Source organism: Cinclus cinclus, chromosome 3 (assembly GCF_963662255.1).
Source record: "Cinclus cinclus chromosome 3, bCinCin1.1, whole genome shotgun sequence".
In the NCBI taxonomy this organism is placed as follows: Eukaryota; Metazoa; Chordata; class Aves; order Passeriformes; family Cinclidae; genus Cinclus; species Cinclus cinclus.
In genome coordinates this window covers 69,167,101-69,186,825 of record NC_085048.1, presented here as the reverse complement: position 1 = coordinate 69,186,825, position 19,725 = coordinate 69,167,101, and the positions used below count along the sequence as shown (strand labels likewise).

Below are 19,725 nucleotides of genomic sequence, written 5' to 3'. Positions count from 1 at the left end.
TTCTGCGACCGAGAAGCTACAGCTGCCCTGGCGGGGACGGGGTGGAGAGAACCCTGCGATGGGGAGGACGCGGCTGCACCGGCAGGTCTGCGCCGGCACCGCGGGGCGGGACAGGCGGCGGGGAGGGACAAGACAAGACCTGGGGAGGGACAAGCGGCGGAGCCTGCTCACGCCGCGGGAAAGCGCCGGGATCGCTTCCGGAGCGCGACCTTCCGGGCCGGGCGGGTGAGTGCGGGGCCGGGCGCGGCTCTCTCGGTGCGGCAGCGGCACCGCCTTTCCTCGGAGCCCCGCGGGCAGGGCGGGGAGCGCTCGGACTGCGGCCGTGTGGGTTGTGCTCAGGGCAGCAGCCGGGATGGCGGCGCCGACGATGGAGGAGAGGAAGGCGTGCTGGGGTGCCCGGGACGAGTTCTGGCAGTGCCTGGACAGCCACGGGGATGACGCCGCCAAGTGCGAGAAGCTGCGCCGGGCATTCGAGTCGCGCTGCCCGCAGCAGTGGGTGAGCACCGAGCGGCGGGATGCGGCTGCTGCTCGGGGATGGCCGCTCCCGCTTCCTGCCGGGCACAGCCTGGAGCTTTCCCAGAGAACCGTGCACCCGTGTCAGGCGTGGCTTGGCTTGCACACACGTCTGGCTGGCTGGGAGAGGGCAGCTCCTGAGCGCACCCCTGGACTGGCCTGGGAATTAAGAAAAGCAGTGTTAAGAGTATAGTACAGAGAGAAAGGAAAACACGGTCTCAGACTTCCAGATAAACATGCAGGGTTATTGTTTTAAATTTTAAAAAAAGTTTTAGAAGATACTTGAAAGCTTGTAGAAGTACCAAGAAATTCCTGTTTAAAGGCCAGTACAGAAAGGAGCTGCCACACAGGGCATGCAGTGCATGGCATTTTCTAAGACTGGCATCTGATCCCTTGTGCAAAAAAATACCTTTTTTTCATGCAGTATAATTTCACAGTAAGGCACCTGCCTGCATGTAATCTGTTCATGTTGTGTTATTTAGTTTCCCAAGCTCAAGCTGTAATTGTTTTTCAAGAGGCACTGCCCTTCAGTAGCAGTGGAGTCTGAACAGTTCCTGTTGCAGGCAGGAGCCTGAAGTGAGTTAAAAAGCCTGAGTACCTTCAAGCTTTCAACAGTGCAGTTCTGCTGTTTGTTATCTCTAGGGATGATGCTCTCATCTGCAGTGCTTTGCACTGTGCACATCAGCAGTTCTAGATACTGAACTCAGAGGTTATGTAGGCTGTGATAACCATAGAAAAGTTACTGGACTTACCTTTGCATCACAATTTTTGTTCAGAGGAGTGAAAAGAGAAATGCATGTAAGATCTTCATAAATAACAGCGTGGAGAACTAAAAAAACTCAAGTTCACTTCCAAAATGCTGAAGAACCTCCAAAAACTAAACACACTAGTCCTAAACAGAAGAAACTCCTAACTAGCGCATTAAAATCCTCCTTACATTCAGTGATCAAAGAATGTTTACACAAAGCCCCTTCCTCTTGCTAGTTTCTTATAATGAACATTGTTTCTCGTTTTAAACAGGTTAAACACTTTGACAAAAGAAGAGACTTTTTAAAATATAAAAAGAAGCTTGAAACAGAAGGGTATCATCCTCCAGAAGATGCTGGAAAGTCTTAGGAACTCTGCTCTCAAAATAAATCAAGTGAAAGTAACTACAGAAGAAGCCAGAGAAAGCAACAGACGCCACTTGAGTGCAAGAACTGGTAATGTAGCAGTCTCCCTGAAATGCAGACTGCTCTTCTTGTTTGCCAGGTCTGACATGTCTTCTAAAAAACAGGGTCATTGACAGTGTTCTGATGAGTTTTTTTTTGTCAAAGAAATACGGTGCAGGGCTGTTCACAAATTTAAGGGTTTGAATGTATAATTGATAAAATTGTTTCAGAGGAATAAATGGTTGTTTAATAGTGAAATGTACATATTCTAAAGAGAAAATGAAATTGTTTTTCAGTAAGTGAACCAGCTTTTTCCTAAAATAAAAAAGTCCATTCCAACTTGCCTTTTTTGTCGAAAGCAGTGGGTTGCAAAATATAATTTATATTTGTCACTTACCAAGTATTTTGAAGTATTTTAAAATACAGTTTAAGTCAGATATTAATTTATACAACAATAGGCAGAAGAAGACCTAAAGTATCATGTGCATATGATATGCAATTTTCTGTTTTGAGTATGCTAATTTTTTATAAGCAATAGGTAGGAATTTTTACATTGTTCATAGGTTTTCAGTCAGTATCACTGCTAAAAGTATGTCCAGTTATTTATCAAAATTCTCACATTATGGCCTTTTGTAGAGTCAGATTACCTTAGTGATGCAGCTTTATTTAAAGGTACAGACTGTTTACAGCAGGATTAATAAATGTTACTGTAGAAGGCATTTGAACAAGGAGCAGCATTAAATGTAATTATGGAAGTGAAGCTGCCTTCCAAAAATTACATAATCTATTATATCTGGGGGCTAGAATAATTTAATACTATAGCTAAAGACACGACTTCAATTTCAAGCGCAGTCACCACAACCGAAGTAACTGCAGTAAAAATCCTGTGTTTTGAGTTTGAGATTGTTCACAGTACTGTGCTGACATTCAGCAGAAAAAACACACAGGCCACATGCAATATAAACAGTATTTATTTCCAATGCAACAATTTAAGGAGGTAAAGTATTAAGGCATTTAAAAGTCACTCTGAACACTACAGAGAACAGAACATGCAAAGTTAAGAATCCTCATTCACCCTGAGTTTGTATCATCTATTCAGAATTTCAAGTGGTAGCACCGTAGGAAGCAGTCCAGCTGTACAGTAAGGCACGAGACTCGGGGCAGTTACTGTTGTTGTTTTTGCTTGATCACTTGTTGTCTTGTGTACTCCCAGATCAGTAGAGCTCCGCTCACATGAACATTGAGTGACCGAATAATGCCCTGCTGAGGAATTTCCACACAGACATCCAGATGGTGAATCAGGTTGGCTGGGATTCCTTCATGTTCATTTCTAGTAAAGAAGAAACAGTAACTTGTATCTGAGAGAGGGCATGTGTGTTCCAGAAAGCAAAATACACAACTGTTAAAACGGCATCCAAACACCTTTTGACAAATGGCACATCTGCATATGGGGTAACTGATAATAAGAAATGAATTTTTAAAGAATAGTAATGGATTACAAAGAAAACATGGAGATAGCTGACTTAGGTTTTGATGTAAAAAGACTGGTGGAAGGCTCAATTTTCAGTTCACTGGTCCAGCAATAGCTGAGCACCCAGCACTCTCTGCTTTTGTTTTTGAACTCCATATATAGTGAAATGACCATGGTATGAAGCTGCTGGCACAGCAGGAAAGCTCAACTGCCCACTTTACATTCAGGTCCTGGCACAAAGTCAAAACTGAGTACAGAGTTTACTGAAGTTTACTGGTAATTAAAACTATCGTTTCTAACTAAAAGAGAACAAAGTGATTATGAGCACTCCATTCTGAAGACAAGCTATGTATTGAAAAATTGGATAAAAGCTTTGTCCTAAGAGGATATCCAAGCACTTCTTCTGGGTCTCTCTCAGTAGCCCTGCAATGCCAGGTGCTTCCTGCCATATGTGCTTTACTGCAGATTTCTTGAAGTAGCCTCCCCCTCTTTGTATCACGTCTGAGGCTTGTCTGCTTATAGAAACTGGTAACTGCTTTTCTCTGAAGTTGTCCCATGCTCTGCTTGTACTGCAAAAACTTGCTACTTACTTCATCTTGTGCCTCAACTTTGAAATCATCTCCCAGCCATGCACACACAGTCTGTGTCACTCCAGTCACTGAGTCCAGCCCTGCTCACCAAGTTCAGCAGGGCAAACACAGCCTCCTCCTTGGTGAGCTCACCACAGCCCACACAGACAGGGCTCCACAGAACTACACTGAACAGGTGATCTCTTTAGCACTCCCAGAAAAATACAGCCCATGCTGTTGCTACCTTCCCCTGTTATTAAAAAGTGCCAGAGTGTATGGATAGGTTATTAAATACGAGAAAGGGTCATTCAGCAGTTATCAACAGCTCGTGGTCCATAGCACACAAAGCAAAGGACTGCTCTTCCCATAATCATTTCCCATCCCAGAATCACCTTTACCAGTGTCACTTGGTTTTCACAGGACCAAACTGACTAGAGAAAGGGATGTAGATTTACAAAACAGTGTGTGCTCTTACCCTAGCAGTAACAGTGATTTCTCTGGGAAGCAATACTCTGTAAGATCAAAACTTTTAGCTGTCTGCTCCACACCAATAATAGTGTAGCCTTCTGTTTTTTTCTGCTGTAAATAATCAACAAGCTGAGATGGTTTCACCTGTGCATTAAAAGTAGAGAAAAATATAAAAATATTTTAGTATCACCTTTTGTAAACTTCTGAAGTTATTGTGAAAAATAAAAATTACTTGGACACTTTTTAAGGTTAACAACTTCTATCCCCAAAGACTCTGTCCATATGCATAGCTTAACATTTTAAAGGCTCTTCAGCAGTAGCACAGTTAGGTAATGCCACAAAATACCCCCCATATACCAATGTAATACCTCAATATACCAATACAATGAAGAAAGATGTAACAATGATCACTCACATAATGTTTATCACAGCAATAAGAAATTACAAGTATTCCCTAAATTATTTTTTATAAGGTTGACCCAAAACATACAAGACTAAGTCTCGGAGATACAGCAGGAACTTCCATTGAACAAAAAGGTAATTTTTTCAAGATAAAGGTTTCCATTCACCTCGAGAAGGGGGAGCCACTGCTCTGCAGAAACACTCAGATGCTGAAACTGCTTATCCTGTATATAATGAAGACTGCCAACAACCAGTGCAGATGCTCCAAATATTTCACTTGTACGACATAAACCTACAAAAGCAAGAAATAAAGTGATTTTTGAGCAGAGCAGAAAATAAACACCAAGCCAGCACACCAACTGAAAATGACAAAAAATGCAAAAGAGAAATGGCTACTTTAGTTATCTATTTTTAGTTAGTATCCGGTCTTCCAAGCCACACCTTGTTCCATATAAATTACAGGGAAAAAAATGTTTTGTAACTTAGCAGAGATAAAAACTAGAAGAGCACTGTGTCTGACAATTGTGCTTTTACAATACTAATTACACAAAGTAAGGGATTAAGTGTCCAAGGCTTAGCAAGGATGGATGGTTTGACACATCCACACACAAGCTTAAGCTTTAAACCCAGTACCTGTTAAATGAAAGAGGATGACACATAACAGCATTACAATGCAGACAACACCAGCCTGTGGGGCTTTTCATTACTCACTGCAGTTACTGAAACTGCTAACACAATGGCAATAGAGTGTTTGCAGGGTTTATTATGTCACAGCTGACAAATTGTGAGGCAATCTTAATCAGGAAATGGGACTCTGCTGTCCAACAGACATGAGAATCTTGTAGGTTTACAAGATTTGGTTTAATTGTTACAGGAAGAAAAAAGAAAAATAATCTCCTTTAACAGCATACACAATTGAAAATTCAACTGTAGCAAATACAGAATCAGTATGGTTTGCAGCAAAATTCTACTTAGCTAATGCATGCTATATGTAAGTACTTCTTTTGTTTCCTTAAAATGCAACTGTAGAAGACCCCTCTCTCTGAAGGGGGTAGGATTTTCTTTGGCTACCAGTTTCTTTCAGGATAATGATCTATTTTTCTGAGCAGTGCTTAAATAATTTCCTCATTATCAACATAAAATGAAATTAACTTCTATTATCTAAGTGTGCTCCAAGGTCTAAAATAAAAGTTTGAAAATGTGCAATCAATCTTACCTCCTAAATTGGTAGGTTTATCAATAAGTGAAGCCACCACAATCAGTCTGCTGTTTGATTTGCCAAGTTTAGCAGCACGATCCTGAAATGCTGTTTCCAGGTCTAAACTAGGAGTACTGTTCTTCCACGGTATAATCTTTTTCTGAACATCAGTCCACTCTGTCTGGCTGTCTACCTCAGCCAAATGTGAACCTGTAATAACAAATTGTATGTTCATATGGATATGCAAGTGGGGGTGAAACTAGTCCTTCAATAAAGAAGATAATCCAAATGGTAATACCAGAAATACCATTCAACATTTACTATTATTTTATGGTTCGCGTTTGTTGAGGGTTAGTTCTCTCCCTTTTTCCCTCTGTGGAATTTTCCCCATTGTCATGCTAAGATACCTGTTGACTGGGCCCTGGTGACAAGGGGGAGAGGACGGGAGGGAAGAAGCAAGCCCTGCGAGATTCAAACAGCCAGAAGAGGAAGCGGAAGGCTGGGCCTCGGCCCATTTCCCCCGCGGAGTTCGGACGAGAAGGACGATCGCCGCCTGTGTCCCATCCCTGCCATCCCTGCGTCGGGAAACCACCATCGGACCCTGCCCGGCTGTCTTCTCACTGTGAACTACCACCATCCAGCACTCTGCTGAGCACCAGGACCCACACCGTGAGCAGAGCTCTCTCTCCATCTCTCTCTCCCCCTGGGACAGCGCTGCCATCACCCCCAGCCCTCCTGCGGCTCTGCGGGACCCGCCCGCCCCCAGCACCGGGAACTGCAGCTCAGGGAAAAGGTGCCTGCAGCCAAAAAACACTGGGACTGAGTTACTGTTCTGTTTGTGGGTAATTTCATAGCTGGTTGTTGTTCTTGTTTGTCTTGTTAGATACACTAGTAAAGAACTGTTATTCCTACCCCCATATCTTTGCCTGAGAGCTCTCTTAATTCCAAAATTATAATAATCGGAAGAATCACATTTTCTTTCAGTCCAAGGGGAAGCTTCTGCTTTCCTTGGCAAACACCTGTCTTTCAAACCAAGACAACGTTCTGCTCACAAGGATGCAAGTTCACTTCAGCTGAAAACCAGAGAGCAGACTGAATACAGATGTACAAAGCTACTGAATGCAAATAATAAAAAATAATACAGATTGGCTATATTTTACCCATGTCTTGCTGAGACCAGTCACTTGGTTTCAGATCACGAAGCTCCGCTCGGGAATGGCAGCACTGAAATGCTGCTGGCAAAGGAATGTCAGTGAATCTGTCAAATTTAGAGAGGGAGATCCATTCATCTTCAGCGAGTTCCGAAAGGCGGGGAAGTGTGTAAAATATCATCTGCAATGCAACACAGTGCCATCAGCAGAGAGTCACTAAAGCAAGCAAAAACAGATAATGAATCCCTGGTGGTTTAATGGAACATGTCTATTATTTAGCCTCCTATGCTTTTAATACTCTTTTCTTTTTCTTGGTACTTAATACAGCTTACCAATATGTCTCTCAATATTCATAACTTTACTTACAGTGCTAGCCAAAACTTCCATAAATCCAGACTTATTCTCTCTAATTAAACTTCTGAGGATCTACACTGATTACTGCTCTGAAATTCTAGAATACCAAAGAATTAACACTATGCTTCTGAGCACAAGGCTCTAGAGAAAAATCTTGTATGTGTAACGCTAAAGAGTTATCAAATACTCTTACAACTTTATAATAAAGGATGCAGATTGATTTAATGTCAAAAGAAAAACAGTTGAAAGCATTAAAATCTAATAATAAAATCCCGCTCAACACAACCAATACATCTAATTAACCATGATTTATCAAGGAGGAAAAAACAGATATCCCAAGGGAAAGACTGAGTAAGTCAAAGAGTTTAAAACCCAGACTTCTTGTTTATCCCAATGCACCCTGAATACATTTAAATGCTTCACAAATATTAGTCTTGCTTTGTTGGGTTTTTCCGCCAGTTCAGGACTTTTACTTTCCATTATTTAGCATATTTGTGTTCACAAAAATATTTCACAGAATGTCATTTAAAAGAAGAAAAAAATTTCTTCTCTCAAAGGTGGCACTGTTTGGTGGCAAAAACATATTCCCCATTCATATCCACACTTATCTTGTACTTTGAGCTTAGTTCTTCTGTCTCTTCTATTTATCTACACCCTTATTTTTGTTCCCTTCCATTTTCAATGATGAAAATGTTTATTCAGCTGTCAGTTATTTGAGCTATATCAAAAAAGGTGGCTGAAAAAGGTGCTCTGGAAGTGATGTATCTCTGTCCCATTCACATCAAGCAATCCATTTAAGCAACCTCAGGTTACTTCTAGGAATAAATGCCTTAAAAATCTTAATAAACTACCTCAACTACATAGATGCTCTTCAGCTACTAGAACTAACCTTTCCAGTCACAAATATAAAAACTGATTAATTGCCACAGACAGGCACATTCATCACACATACCTCTTCCTAACTGATCTGGTTTTTAACACTGTATCAAGCAGAAAAACTAAGATGCAGTCTTAGTCTTAAATCCATCACAATCTGGGCGAAGTAATTTTTGGGGGTTTAAACAAGTAGTAGTTGATAATTTTATCCCACGTTAGAAGATACCAAAAAAGATAAAAATACAGTTGTAAAACTAGACAAATGGTGTGGTGTTGGACTTGCCTCTAAACTATAATCCTCAACTGGATGAAATGTTGCAAAGAAGAAGTGATCTTGGATTCGCTGCCAGTTCCTTCTGGCATTCCTTTAAGTACAGAAAGTAATGTAAGATACATTGAAAAGCAACCTGCTGAATATTTTTAAAAATTCAATTGTCAGATTGGCATAAGGCAACCTAATTTATGTATTATATATTGTATAGGAAAGAAAATACTTCAACAATTAAGTAAGGGTCCATTTTTAAAAAACAAACAGCATTCAGAAAAAAAGCTTTATTTCAAGCTTACTATATTTCAAGAAAGCTCCATAACACATCCCCAAATTCTACTATGAGAAAGAGTGAGTTTGGCAAGAAGTATCCCATGGAAACTGGATACTAGCCTATTGTTCAGTGTCAGCTTTTAGCTGTTAAAAAAAAAAAAAAGTCAAGACTCTTCCTGTTGCTGTTTTTTTCAGTACTGTGTCTCCCCATACCAACTTCTTTTCAAATGGAGATAAAAAGCCCCCATAAAAATTATCAAGTGCCAATTCAGAAAATTTAACTTGCTGCAAATGGCTCAGAAGTTCAATGTTAAGCTGTAAAGAATGTTACTAACCCTGTGCCGTGCATGTTTTCCACTTGTTGAAGGCTAGATTCAATAACTGGTGTCAGAGCTTCAAATTCTTCCACGTGCAGCATTCTGCACATACCCCAGATTTTTTTAAGGGCGATTAATGCATAAAGCCGAACACTGAAATTATGGCTGAAGCACCACTGCAGAACAACTATGAGGGCTTTCTTCAAAGCTGGCTTCTAAAGAAACAAAGAATTTTCTTTTATGGTAAGTTTTAACGTACCATTCTGAAGTTATGAGTGGCCCAAGAAAAAGTTCCTCAAAAGACACGCTTTTGGAAATCTTGAAGCTTTAAAATTATATTCATTTCCTTCTTTCCATCTTAGCAAGATAAAACCTGTAGTCCCACTTGTTCTTTGAAAATGTATTCATTTGCTTTAAAAATCATTATTCTGCCTCCAAAGAAACCTCTACTTACTTCTGATTAAAAGAGTGGCAAGAAGAACAAACCCAGGTGCCTCCACATGTTTACTTAAAAACCAGAGTAGCTGTTCTAGAAAACTGCACAGGTAATCAGGCTCTATGTATCCAGAACACCTGCTGAGTTAGCTAATTTTCCTACGCCAAATATTTTACAGAGGTGACAGGAAGAGTTAGTGTTTTACATAATAAAGGATATCTTAGTAGGAGGTAGAGATATTTAAACCATTTTGGCAGTCTATTTTCAATTCAGAACTCTGTATATGCACTGGAAGTAAATAAAGAATGAACACTCTTACCTTCTCTGAGGCATTTTCAAGAATGATGTCGAAGTGGGCTAACACTGATAAAAATGTGCAGATACTTTTTTTAAGCTTTTCTTCATCCTGAAGTAAAAAGGAATGTAACAAGAGATATGCATATATAAAATTTTATTATACTTTATGCATCTTCACGTCATGTTCTGCATATGCAATAATACTAACACTATTAAAAACCTTCGTGTTTCCACGGCCAAATTTATGCTAACATGAGGTTGATATTATTAGGATTTCATTCTTCTTAACATGTTATTTGCTTTTTACTAACACATCAATCAGAATGAAGTATACAGTGGTGTAAAAGTGAGCTAAAATTCCAAACCCAAGTTCACTATATTCCCCCAGGAATGCAAAAGGTCAGAACCATTCCACAGCCTCTTGCCTGGGGCTCCCGCTACCCAGAGATCAACCTGCAGCTCACACTGCAGTTGCACACCTGCACTAAATGTATTTTTCAACACCAGGAGAGCCTCTGAAAATGCAATCTGTATTCCTTTTTCATAAATCTACGTGTTTTCTGCTTGCTTGCTCTGATGGTTTGAATGTGCCCATTGTGATTTAGTACATTTGTTGTCAGCATGAAATCACTTTGATTCAACAGATTATCATCTACTAAAATGACAGCAATTCCTACAGCCTGAGCTTTTGGAAGGAACTCTGAAATAGTCAGCTCTCCTCAGTCAACCCTTTCATGACTTTTGGGTATCATCACTCAAACCCTGCTTCAGTTTTAAAATCTCATTACAGAGCTCCACTGTGAGTGAAGTCCACATTAAAAGCTGCAAATTGAATATTTATTATGCAAGGCATATTCTCACTGACAAAGAGGACATGACAAAAAAGATGGAACGTGGGCTGTGGAAACCACAAGTAACTAAGAACTTCAGACTCAGGATCTAGGGCATCCATGTGGTCCTGATGGCTCTTACACTGGACTAGTCTGACTCACTATTCCACCTCTACTCTGCCCAGAATAAAGCATCATAAAAGGAAATCTCTCAACAGGAGGAACTGACTTTTCTCTGGCCACTTTTAGGTTGTAAATTTTTAAGTGTTTCAGATTATTGCTCAGACTCACTTCCAAGCTGAACTACTCAACAGCCCACTGCTTTGAAAGGGAGACTGGAATACACAGAAAATAATCAAGTTATTTTTCAAGTGAACGTCAAAGGTCTTACTTACATAGCAAAAGCAATCCCAGAATTTATCAAGGAATTGGGGATATTTATGTAGACACAAGATAACAATCCATTCTATGAAGTATTTCACAGATGCCTGATTATTACTGAATCCAGCCTGAAAAACTCTGTCAAGAGTTCCACACAAAAAATGCTGAGAAAACAAAATCAGGCAATACTTTAGTATATTGTTGGAGTTATTTCCATGAAGAAAAAAAAAATTAAATAGAAGAACATTCTCACCTTTATCGTACTATTAGATATATATTTTAATATGCAAATTAAAACATTTTAAAAACATCTAATTTCTCTATTATACTTTTCAAACATTTTCTGTTTAAGCAACATTTAATGAAAATAACACTTGTCAACTTCTTGACTGTTCACAAAGTAGCAACGTTTTCACTAAGTGAAAAGTTTTCAATCAGTTAGTTAGTACAAACTTTTAGCTAGCTGTAACAGGAACAATCTGGCCTCCTAAAAGTCACAAATCTAAGAATCAGGTTCCAGTGTCCTCTAGAAGTGCATGATAAATCCATGACTTCAGACTGAAAGAATGAAACTACACCAAAGTTCCACAACACAGAACTTCCACATCAGCTACAGGTTACATACCTTTTCTACCCTGCTGGAATTTAACATACACTGCTTCCATGAGACCAAATTAGGTCTTGAAAGTAGGCACTTATTTATTTATTTTAAAATTGATAGTAAAGAGCAATACCTGGTTAAGCTTTGGGAGAAGAACTAAGAGTGTCTGCCATACCCGGGTTTTAATTCTATGCTGCAAAGAGTTTGCATAATAGCGTGTTCTAGATCTGGAAACCAGTTCATCCTAAAACAAAATTAAAAGGTTTATTGCCCTAGTCTTCCTTTAAATCTGTAAAAAAAATTTAAATCTTTAAATTCCTCTAAACGCTTTTCTGTACTAAGAAAGCAACATGTACTACACAGCTAGGATCAGCATTGAACATAAGCTTTGGAAAATATATTTACTTAATTTATTAATATTAAATTCTGAAGTTTATAATTAAATAATAAAGTAAGCAAATATCTTCTAAAGCTCACTTTTCCCCGCTTGGTCAATCTCACAACACAAATATTCAACATTTTTCTGCAGTACTTAATTGAGAGGAATGAGAGACCCACCCATTCCTAGTTCTTCAGAAAAAGACAGGAATCAACAGTACCAGAATGTATGGGTGATTTTCTAACAGCAGCTGCAGTAATTTGCCACTGACTTAAGACTCCTGCCAATGCATAAACACCTATGATATAAATGAAAATTGGACCCCAACCTTCTCCATCATTTCTATCTGTAAAGGTATTCTAAGGAGACAATAGCTCTCTCAATTTAAGAGGTAGTCTGCAATTCTTAAAGTGAAATGCAGTGCTTCAGAATGCATCCTAAAGGAAGATTCTTAATGGAACAATGGTTTGGACAATGTTCCAGGAAACCAAAATACCCACTAAAAAGAGAGAAATAAATTCAAAAGGCAGTTTTTATGCTTTTGGTCAAATTAACTTGTGTCTCATAATGAAGAAAGGCGTATTGCTCTGCAAATCTAGAGAGGCTACACAAACAACCATAGATGCATCATGTCAACTGTAAATGTTTTGCATTTTACTAATTACTAACACTACATTTATATACCAAAAGAAATTAATTTTACCTTATCGAGTAGTTTGATGAAAATGTCTTCCATAAATGTCTTATGCAAGATATTTGATCCATCCAACAAGCACAGGAATTTAACAGCACAAATGCGAACATAGTGATCATCTCGATTTGTACTGTAAAATATAAATAAAAATAAAAATCAAACTCTACTTGATTAGACATAAAGATAATTGCTGAATTATAAAAAAAGCACCAAACATCGTCTTGAACATACAGTCATCAAGTTGACTACAGTAAGACAACATGCAAATACCCAGAACTGGAATTTTAAAATCTGTTCGTCATTGGTGATGAAAAAAGTTAGCAAGTTCACCTGACCCTGAGTCTATCTAGACTTCTTTAGTAACATCTAAGTATCTAGGTGCTTAAAAAAAGTTTTTATAGAAAAAGATGTATCAGAAAGTTTTTGAGTTTTGTGCCTGTAAACTGTAATCTTTTAACAACTAATTTATGCTTACAGTTTGGTCAAATATCTAGTCCCAAACAACACTTTATTCATATTAGTTAATGACAGACAGCTAGAATAATTAATGAAAATAGTAAAACTAATGACATTATAGGTTGTGACAGCTGCAGACCATCACAAGAAAATACATGATTATAAAAAAGCTCTTGTGAGAAAATACAGGAGTAGTGAACTTTTGTAGTAGAATTTTTTTAAAGGTTCAGGTTTTATAAACTACAAACACTTCTGAAAACAGGTGACAGAACTTTCTCTTTCTTCCACTGAGTAAAAATAGGAGTGAAACTATAAAAAAAAAAATTCAACAAACCAGTAGCTAACATCCCCATTTCAAAGGCTGGAGGCAGAGCCTTTGGGCAGTACACACATGAAAAGGGCTCGCAACCAACGTTAAAAAGCCAAGCTCAAAATCTGGCTGCATTAAAACCTGAGTTTCTTAACTGTCTTACTTACAATGACAAGGTATACTTCAAAATCAGTATCTTCCCTCTCAGAGCATCAACCAAGACACAAACACAAACACACCAAATAATGTAAAATGTACCCACAAAAGCATTACCTTTCTATAACAACATTTGCTGCACACTTTTCTCCAAGATTTTCTATGAAGGCATGCACATCCTGAATGTGTCTTCGGGGATGAAAGATGACAAAGCAACAAAATTAGCAGAATAACATACAAAACCTGTGTTCTGTTTTTCAGTAGTTACCTCAAAGTTTAAAAGATAAAAGAAAAAAAAAACCCACAAAATTGTAAAATAGAAATCACAAAGGTTTTTTTTAAATACCTTTGATCTCTCCTAAATACAGTTCCAAAGACACAAGCTTCAGTGATAAGTTCACTATAACTTCCAGCATTTAAGAAAGCATTTCTCAAGGCACTTCTCTCATCAAGAGTGGGAAATATCCAAGACTGACAACAGTGACTAAGGACTACATTGAAGACTCCAGTCTTTGTAGTGGACAGATCTATGAGCTTGAAAATTATCTGAAAATAAGAAATAAAAGATTAAAAATGTAGTTTTCAGAAGTGCCAGATCTATTAGAATAAAACTGCAGTGATATCTATTTTAATAGGTATCATGGTCTTCTGCATCCTATCTCTGCTCAGGTTAATGCTGTCTTCAATCTATTCATAATTCCCTGTTATAAGAGCAGGTGAACATGGGCAACAATTGGCCCAGTATATGCTGATGTTAACAAAAACCAGAACTGATCTTTGCTTAAACAGATACAACACCAGATGCTTTAAACAAATCTCCTGATAAGTGGAACAAATGAGCCAGGGCTTACTTCATGAGCCCAAACCTAATGTTTTAATCAATCCTTACTAATTTTGAAAAAAAAAATTGAACATTAAGCAAAATTTCTTACATAAGCAGCAATATCACTAGTTCTGTTCTTTAAGGAGGATTACATTCATGTCAAAATTCATATTTAAGATAAAGCACAAAAGAGTCTTTGTACCTTTTTTTTGTTGTTTATAAGGAGGGCATATTTACTTTATTTGAAACTGCTATCTAAACCTTCTCCAAAAAGAAGAAAAAAAATAAAAAAACAAGAAAAGCAGCTGCAAAATATTTCTTTCCCTTCCTTAGGATAAGTGAAAGAGTAAATTTCACTTACAAAGTAATTTTTTTTTCCTAAGAAATTACAAGCATTTAGGAGAGGGCAGAGAGATGCAGAATAAACAGGCAAGTTTTCCAAGAATTAATTTCTAGCCATCAGTTAGAGCTGTCCATGAAAATGGTTTTTCAGAAGGTGTAACTGCTTATAACAGACAAAGCTGCTTTGCTTCCCTTTATTGAAATTTTAGTTTTGATAAGGTGACAATTCTTTGACAGTAATGCTGGCTTTATAGAGAAAAGTTGTTCTGAATTGCTAAGCATTAAAGCACCAAGAAGCTCATGAAGAACTTAAAACTGGAATACTGCAATGCAGTCTGAAGAACCACTTGCTGGAAAGAAAGTCCTTCTACACTAGAAGCATGTGGGGTTTTTATCAAGAATTCAAACCTATTTTCTAGTGCAAAGACAGGCATTGTAACTTTCGTAATTCCAAAACTGAGCTATTGTTTCACCTCTAGGGAAACTGCACAGCACTTACTATGCTTTTCTCAATCCTGAATTTTTTTCAACTGCTTCACTAATACAGTAAAAGTTGAGCACACACTAAAGAAATTTAAGATATTTAAATTCTAGCATAATTAACATATTATTAATCCCAATGAAAAAAGAAGAGTGCAGCAGAAGTTACGGTAAAGAACACAGTCCTCTGGGTACCTTCTGTGGAAGCCCTCCTCGATAATACCATAGCAATAGTCCCTTCTTTGACTCAAAAATACCCCTTTGTTCCACCCCTTCCAACTATTAAAGAGACAGAGTGCACTGTGGTAGATGAAATTGGCCTTCTGTCACAAATCAACATCAGGCAGGTCCATATTTTCTTTTCTTTAGTTACCACTACACAGCCATTGCACAGCGGGTCAATGGCAACAGGGACTGCTGAGGTCTGGAATAAGAATATACATAAGCAGGCACTTGCTTGGACTTTATCTTCATTTTCTTATGAAGGGGCAGAAGGTGGCTCGACCAGATGCCCTTTGTTGAGTATAGGAGACCTTCATTAGCTCCTTGATGCCTGCTGTCATGGTATGTCCCACTGCAGACAATGGGATAGCTGTCACACGGACTCAGCACTCAACATTGGCAAAATACACCTTACATAATGCTTGAAATAATAATGCTAAAGTTAAGGCAGTAATTCTAAGAATGTAAACAAGTTTTAAGATCAAGAAAAATAAAATACTAACTATAGCTCATTCATTATTACAACACTGAGCATACAATTAGCTGTTACAGATACTCATTAAGAGTAAAAGCCAACCAACTTCTACAACAGAAGAGATAATTTACCATCTTTACATACGTATCTTATTTTGGCTTGGGTCCATAGGGAGACTACAAATGCAAAGTGTCTAAAACAGAAAACTGTAACATTCATTTGAAGCAAGTTTAAAAAAAAATCAAAGAAAATAAATGGGACTACATTTCAAGGTAATTGAGGCTAATATGGATATATCACAGCAGTTTTAAATAGCTAGGAAATGTCAATTTTTCTGTATTTTATTAAAAATAATTTTCACGTGTCTGGGCTGAAAATAAATTTGAGACATTTGCTCTTACTTACAGTTATGAGTGACACCAGGACAGGGCTACTTATGGTGACTTCAAAGCAAAACTGCAACCCCTCCTAGTGTGATTTTTGTGCTAAGGACAAAGCAGCACGTGTAGTAGTAAATCTAAGCAGACAAATATACTGGTAAATAAATCACAATGCATTACTACCCTAGTTAAAGTCTTGCACTCACTGTAGACTGTTCTGCACAAATATTAAATAAGACTTAGAGGGGAAAAAAAAAAGAAAAAAGAAAAAATCCCCAGGAAAGATTATGTAGAAAGAAATAGCTAACAACTTTGTAGTGTATAAAGCCAATAGGAACCAACATCCCAGTACTGAATACAGTTTTCTGGACTTATTCAAAATAAGAAGACTACATATGTAAGAGCTCCTGGAGTTCTGGCAATGGCATAAATCTTACTAAAGAAGAATAAAGATTGCATTTTTCTTCTCTGGAAGCAGGTCTACCATGCAGTACTAAACTGAACTCTAAGGTGACTGGGTGTTTGTTTTCTACACCTGGACCATCAGAGGAAAAGAAGCCTTTAAAGAAGCAATAAAAATGCTTTATTCAATAGCATCTATAAAATTTTGAACTGTTCTAACTTCTTATCTTGGACAGCATTTTCATAATGAGTACACTGTTAGAAAAATGCATAATTTTCCCAGAATATTAATAGTTTGTGACAGTTCAGGTGTCAAATCCTAAACAAATTAGTCAAGAGGAGGAGGAATTTTATTTTTATGCAAAAATAAAATAAATGAAAAAAACTAATTTCACTGTATGAATAAGATACTGAACGGTCTAAAAATCAAAACAGCACTTTTTATTTTCTGTGCCACAAGAAGAAACAATATATTTGTTTATTTTCCATCTTATTCTCAGGTCTTTTATATTAGCACTCTCAAACCTGGGCCTTTTCAGAAATGATAAAATTCACAATAATAGCTGAAGGGAAAATAAAATGTAAAATACATTTTTACATCCAGACAAAATTTATGTTCTCTTCTGAATAAAAAGAGGAATTCTTGAAACTGACCTCTTTTATTTTGGTATATGCTTGACCTTTTGCACTTGCAGCAACAGCTAGAACCTCAGTATCAAAGATGAACAGAACAAAAGCCTTTAGATTGGCCCAAAATATTAGCTGTGTGTTGCTCAAAGAGGATATAATTTTCCAAGCTAAATCAAATGCTTCAATGCAGAGAGCCTCTGATGAGTCCAGGAGCTGTAGATAGAGAGATAAAGTGTTACATTTAACAAAAAAAATACACCCAAAAAACTACTAATGCTGTGCCAGTTTATCTTTTACCTTGGGAACAAGGACCTTCATACAGTCAAACACAGGTAAAACTTGGTCTGAAGGAAGAATAGATAGGGCTTCTAATGCAAACTGTAGAATTTCTCTTGGCCTTTCAACTGTAGACAGTGACATTACTGAAGTTTCTTCATACCCTTGAGCCGAAGTTGGAAATGAATTTAAAACAAAACGAAGGCAAATCCACTGGTCACGAACATAGCGTGCAACAATCTTCCCCCATCCTTGAGATGTCGTTTCTTCGCATAAGCTGTGAAAGAACACACTTCTTAAATAAATATTGTGTTAAGTTTATCCTGCACATTCCTACTCCATCAGGAAGTGCTTAATTGTACAAACTCACTGTACTACTTCAAGGTGCTAAGATTTATACAGTGCATGGCAAGAGTGGACAAGTACACGGAAAAGAGATCTAAAAATGAAGTGGTATTTAAAAGAGAAAAACCAATTATGGGTTTAGTCAGTCTCATTAGTCAAACACCTGTGTGAGTATTCAGTGGAAATATCACTATGTGCTGGATGTGGTTTTTTGTTACCCAAGCATTTGGGTTTTGGCTCTTTGGCATCCCCTGGGTTTCCCCTCACAACAGTAAATAATTTATATTTAAACTTACTTGTGTACGTGTCATGGCTTTCTGCAGTGTAAATATATTTAATCTGGCCTAAGGGTAAGCAGCGTTCATAGCTAGCTCTGGCTTCACAAAACTAGAGGACTTAAAAAAAGAACCTCTGCTCTGACCAATTATGGCTACTTTAATGTTCTGAAACCTGCATGTTAAGACGAAAGAGCAACTGACTGAACGGTCTGTGTACAGAATTCTTCCTTTTCATCTTGGCAAGGAGTAGTCAAAGAACAGGAAAAGCCAACATCTTAACCACTGCTTCATATTAATCAAGTTTATTCTAGAGAATTCCTGAAGTTTTAGCAGACATACCTATTTTTTTCTTCAATATAAGATGGCTTCTTTAATACTTCATTGAACTGAGAAAAGGAAATGAATTTCTTCAGAGCATCCACAGAAGGCAGAGATTCCAGGTGCGCTTCCAGCTTCCCATCCATTATCTCACATACAGCTGCAAGTGAAGCCATGCTAGCCACTTTTCTAATTTGTTCCTTAACCTTTGGCTCCTAAGTAAAACCAAACCATACATGAACACACACAATACAAATAACATGCTAATCCTTTTAATAATCCTCTTTGCATCACCACAGACATCATAAGGTAGCAACTCTGCATCCTTCTACTTTTCTATTTTTTCCCCATGGGCCTAATGCAGTTTGGCTTGGGCTGGGTCAGCACAATCACTCACAAGTTACAGGCACTGACAAAAGCATAAATCTTCCAAATTACAGTCACTTAGGCATTAAGTGCAGGCAGCATGGCTGTGATGGAACACTCCTATCTTGCCAGGTAACAGTTGATACACATTGCTGGAGAGCTATTAGAAAAAAAAGACATGGGTCCAGTTAATCAGAAGAAACCCAACACAACAGCTGAAATTTGGAATATGACACAGTAGCTGCTCCAAGCACCCAAAAATCACAACCATGCCATGGTTATTTTTTGTGATAAACACATATATTCAAAAAGGGATGAAATTAAAAGCCTCATTCAAAAGAAAAAAGCCAATAAGCATATAATATCTGTATAGTAAGAAAACTTTGATGTTATTTAAGTATCTCCAAGTTACATATGCCTGTCTAGAGCACAGAGAACACTCTTGTCATCTGAAATTACTCAGCATTTACTTCTTTCCTCTGAAACTGAAGATGCACTATATGGGCAGCTAAAGAAACCATCATGGAAATATAATTCCCCTGAATTCAAAAAAAGTTGGTAAAGGTCCCCAGTGAACGCTAAGTTTGAACCAGAAAATGTTTACTTGGAAACTACTGGAAAACCATGTAATTCACATAAAGGGAAAAATGAAATTAAGTATTGCTCTTTGTTACCTTAAAACGCAAACCTAGGTAATCAAGTACTTAAAATAATTTAAGGAGTTATTAACTGTACTTGAAAAAAACAGTAATACAAAATAGTAAGACCAAAGTTTAAACTGCCCAATTTAAATCTTAATTTAAATCACCATTTTTTAATGGAAGTTATTAATGGGTT

The 19,725-nt window shown here is 37.8% G+C and overlaps 2 protein-coding genes across 2 annotated transcripts in view; one reads left to right on the top strand and one right to left on the bottom strand.

Moving 5' to 3' along the window:
• Positions 1 to 352: 352 nt before the first annotated feature.
• LOC134041958 (cytochrome c oxidase assembly factor 6 homolog) lies at positions 353 to 1,691 on the top strand. The gene is made up of 2 exons (XM_062489026.1): positions 353 to 496; positions 1,534 to 1,691. The coding sequence occupies exons 1-2, from the start codon at positions 353 to 355 to the stop codon at positions 1,627 to 1,629; spliced, it is 240 nt and encodes a 79-aa protein (XP_062345010.1). The 3' UTR covers positions 1,630 to 1,691.
• Positions 1,692 to 2,617: 926 nt separating this feature from the next.
• TARBP1 (TAR (HIV-1) RNA binding protein 1) overlaps positions 2,618 to 19,725 on the bottom strand; it is a 32,326-nt gene continuing 15,218 nt past the window's right edge. The window contains exons 15-30 of the mRNA XM_062490164.1: positions 18,544 to 18,737; positions 17,603 to 17,858; positions 17,330 to 17,518; positions 13,898 to 14,097; positions 13,669 to 13,740; positions 12,639 to 12,759; positions 11,690 to 11,800; positions 10,970 to 11,119; positions 9,767 to 9,853; positions 9,030 to 9,226; positions 8,437 to 8,518; positions 6,933 to 7,104; positions 5,791 to 5,982; positions 4,742 to 4,866; positions 4,180 to 4,316; positions 2,618 to 2,994 (exon numbers count right to left, since the gene is read on the bottom strand). Of these exons, the coding sequence (XP_062346148.1) occupies positions 2,829 to 2,994; positions 4,180 to 4,316; positions 4,742 to 4,866; positions 5,791 to 5,982; positions 6,933 to 7,104; positions 8,437 to 8,518; positions 9,030 to 9,226; positions 9,767 to 9,853; positions 10,970 to 11,119; positions 11,690 to 11,800; positions 12,639 to 12,759; positions 13,669 to 13,740; positions 13,898 to 14,097; positions 17,330 to 17,518; positions 17,603 to 17,858; positions 18,544 to 18,737 (2,451 nt within the window). The 3' untranslated portion in view covers positions 2,618 to 2,828. The remainder of the gene's footprint in view (positions 2,995 to 4,179; positions 4,317 to 4,741; positions 4,867 to 5,790; positions 5,983 to 6,932; positions 7,105 to 8,436; positions 8,519 to 9,029; positions 9,227 to 9,766; positions 9,854 to 10,969; positions 11,120 to 11,689; positions 11,801 to 12,638; positions 12,760 to 13,668; positions 13,741 to 13,897; positions 14,098 to 17,329; positions 17,519 to 17,602; positions 17,859 to 18,543; positions 18,738 to 19,725) is intronic.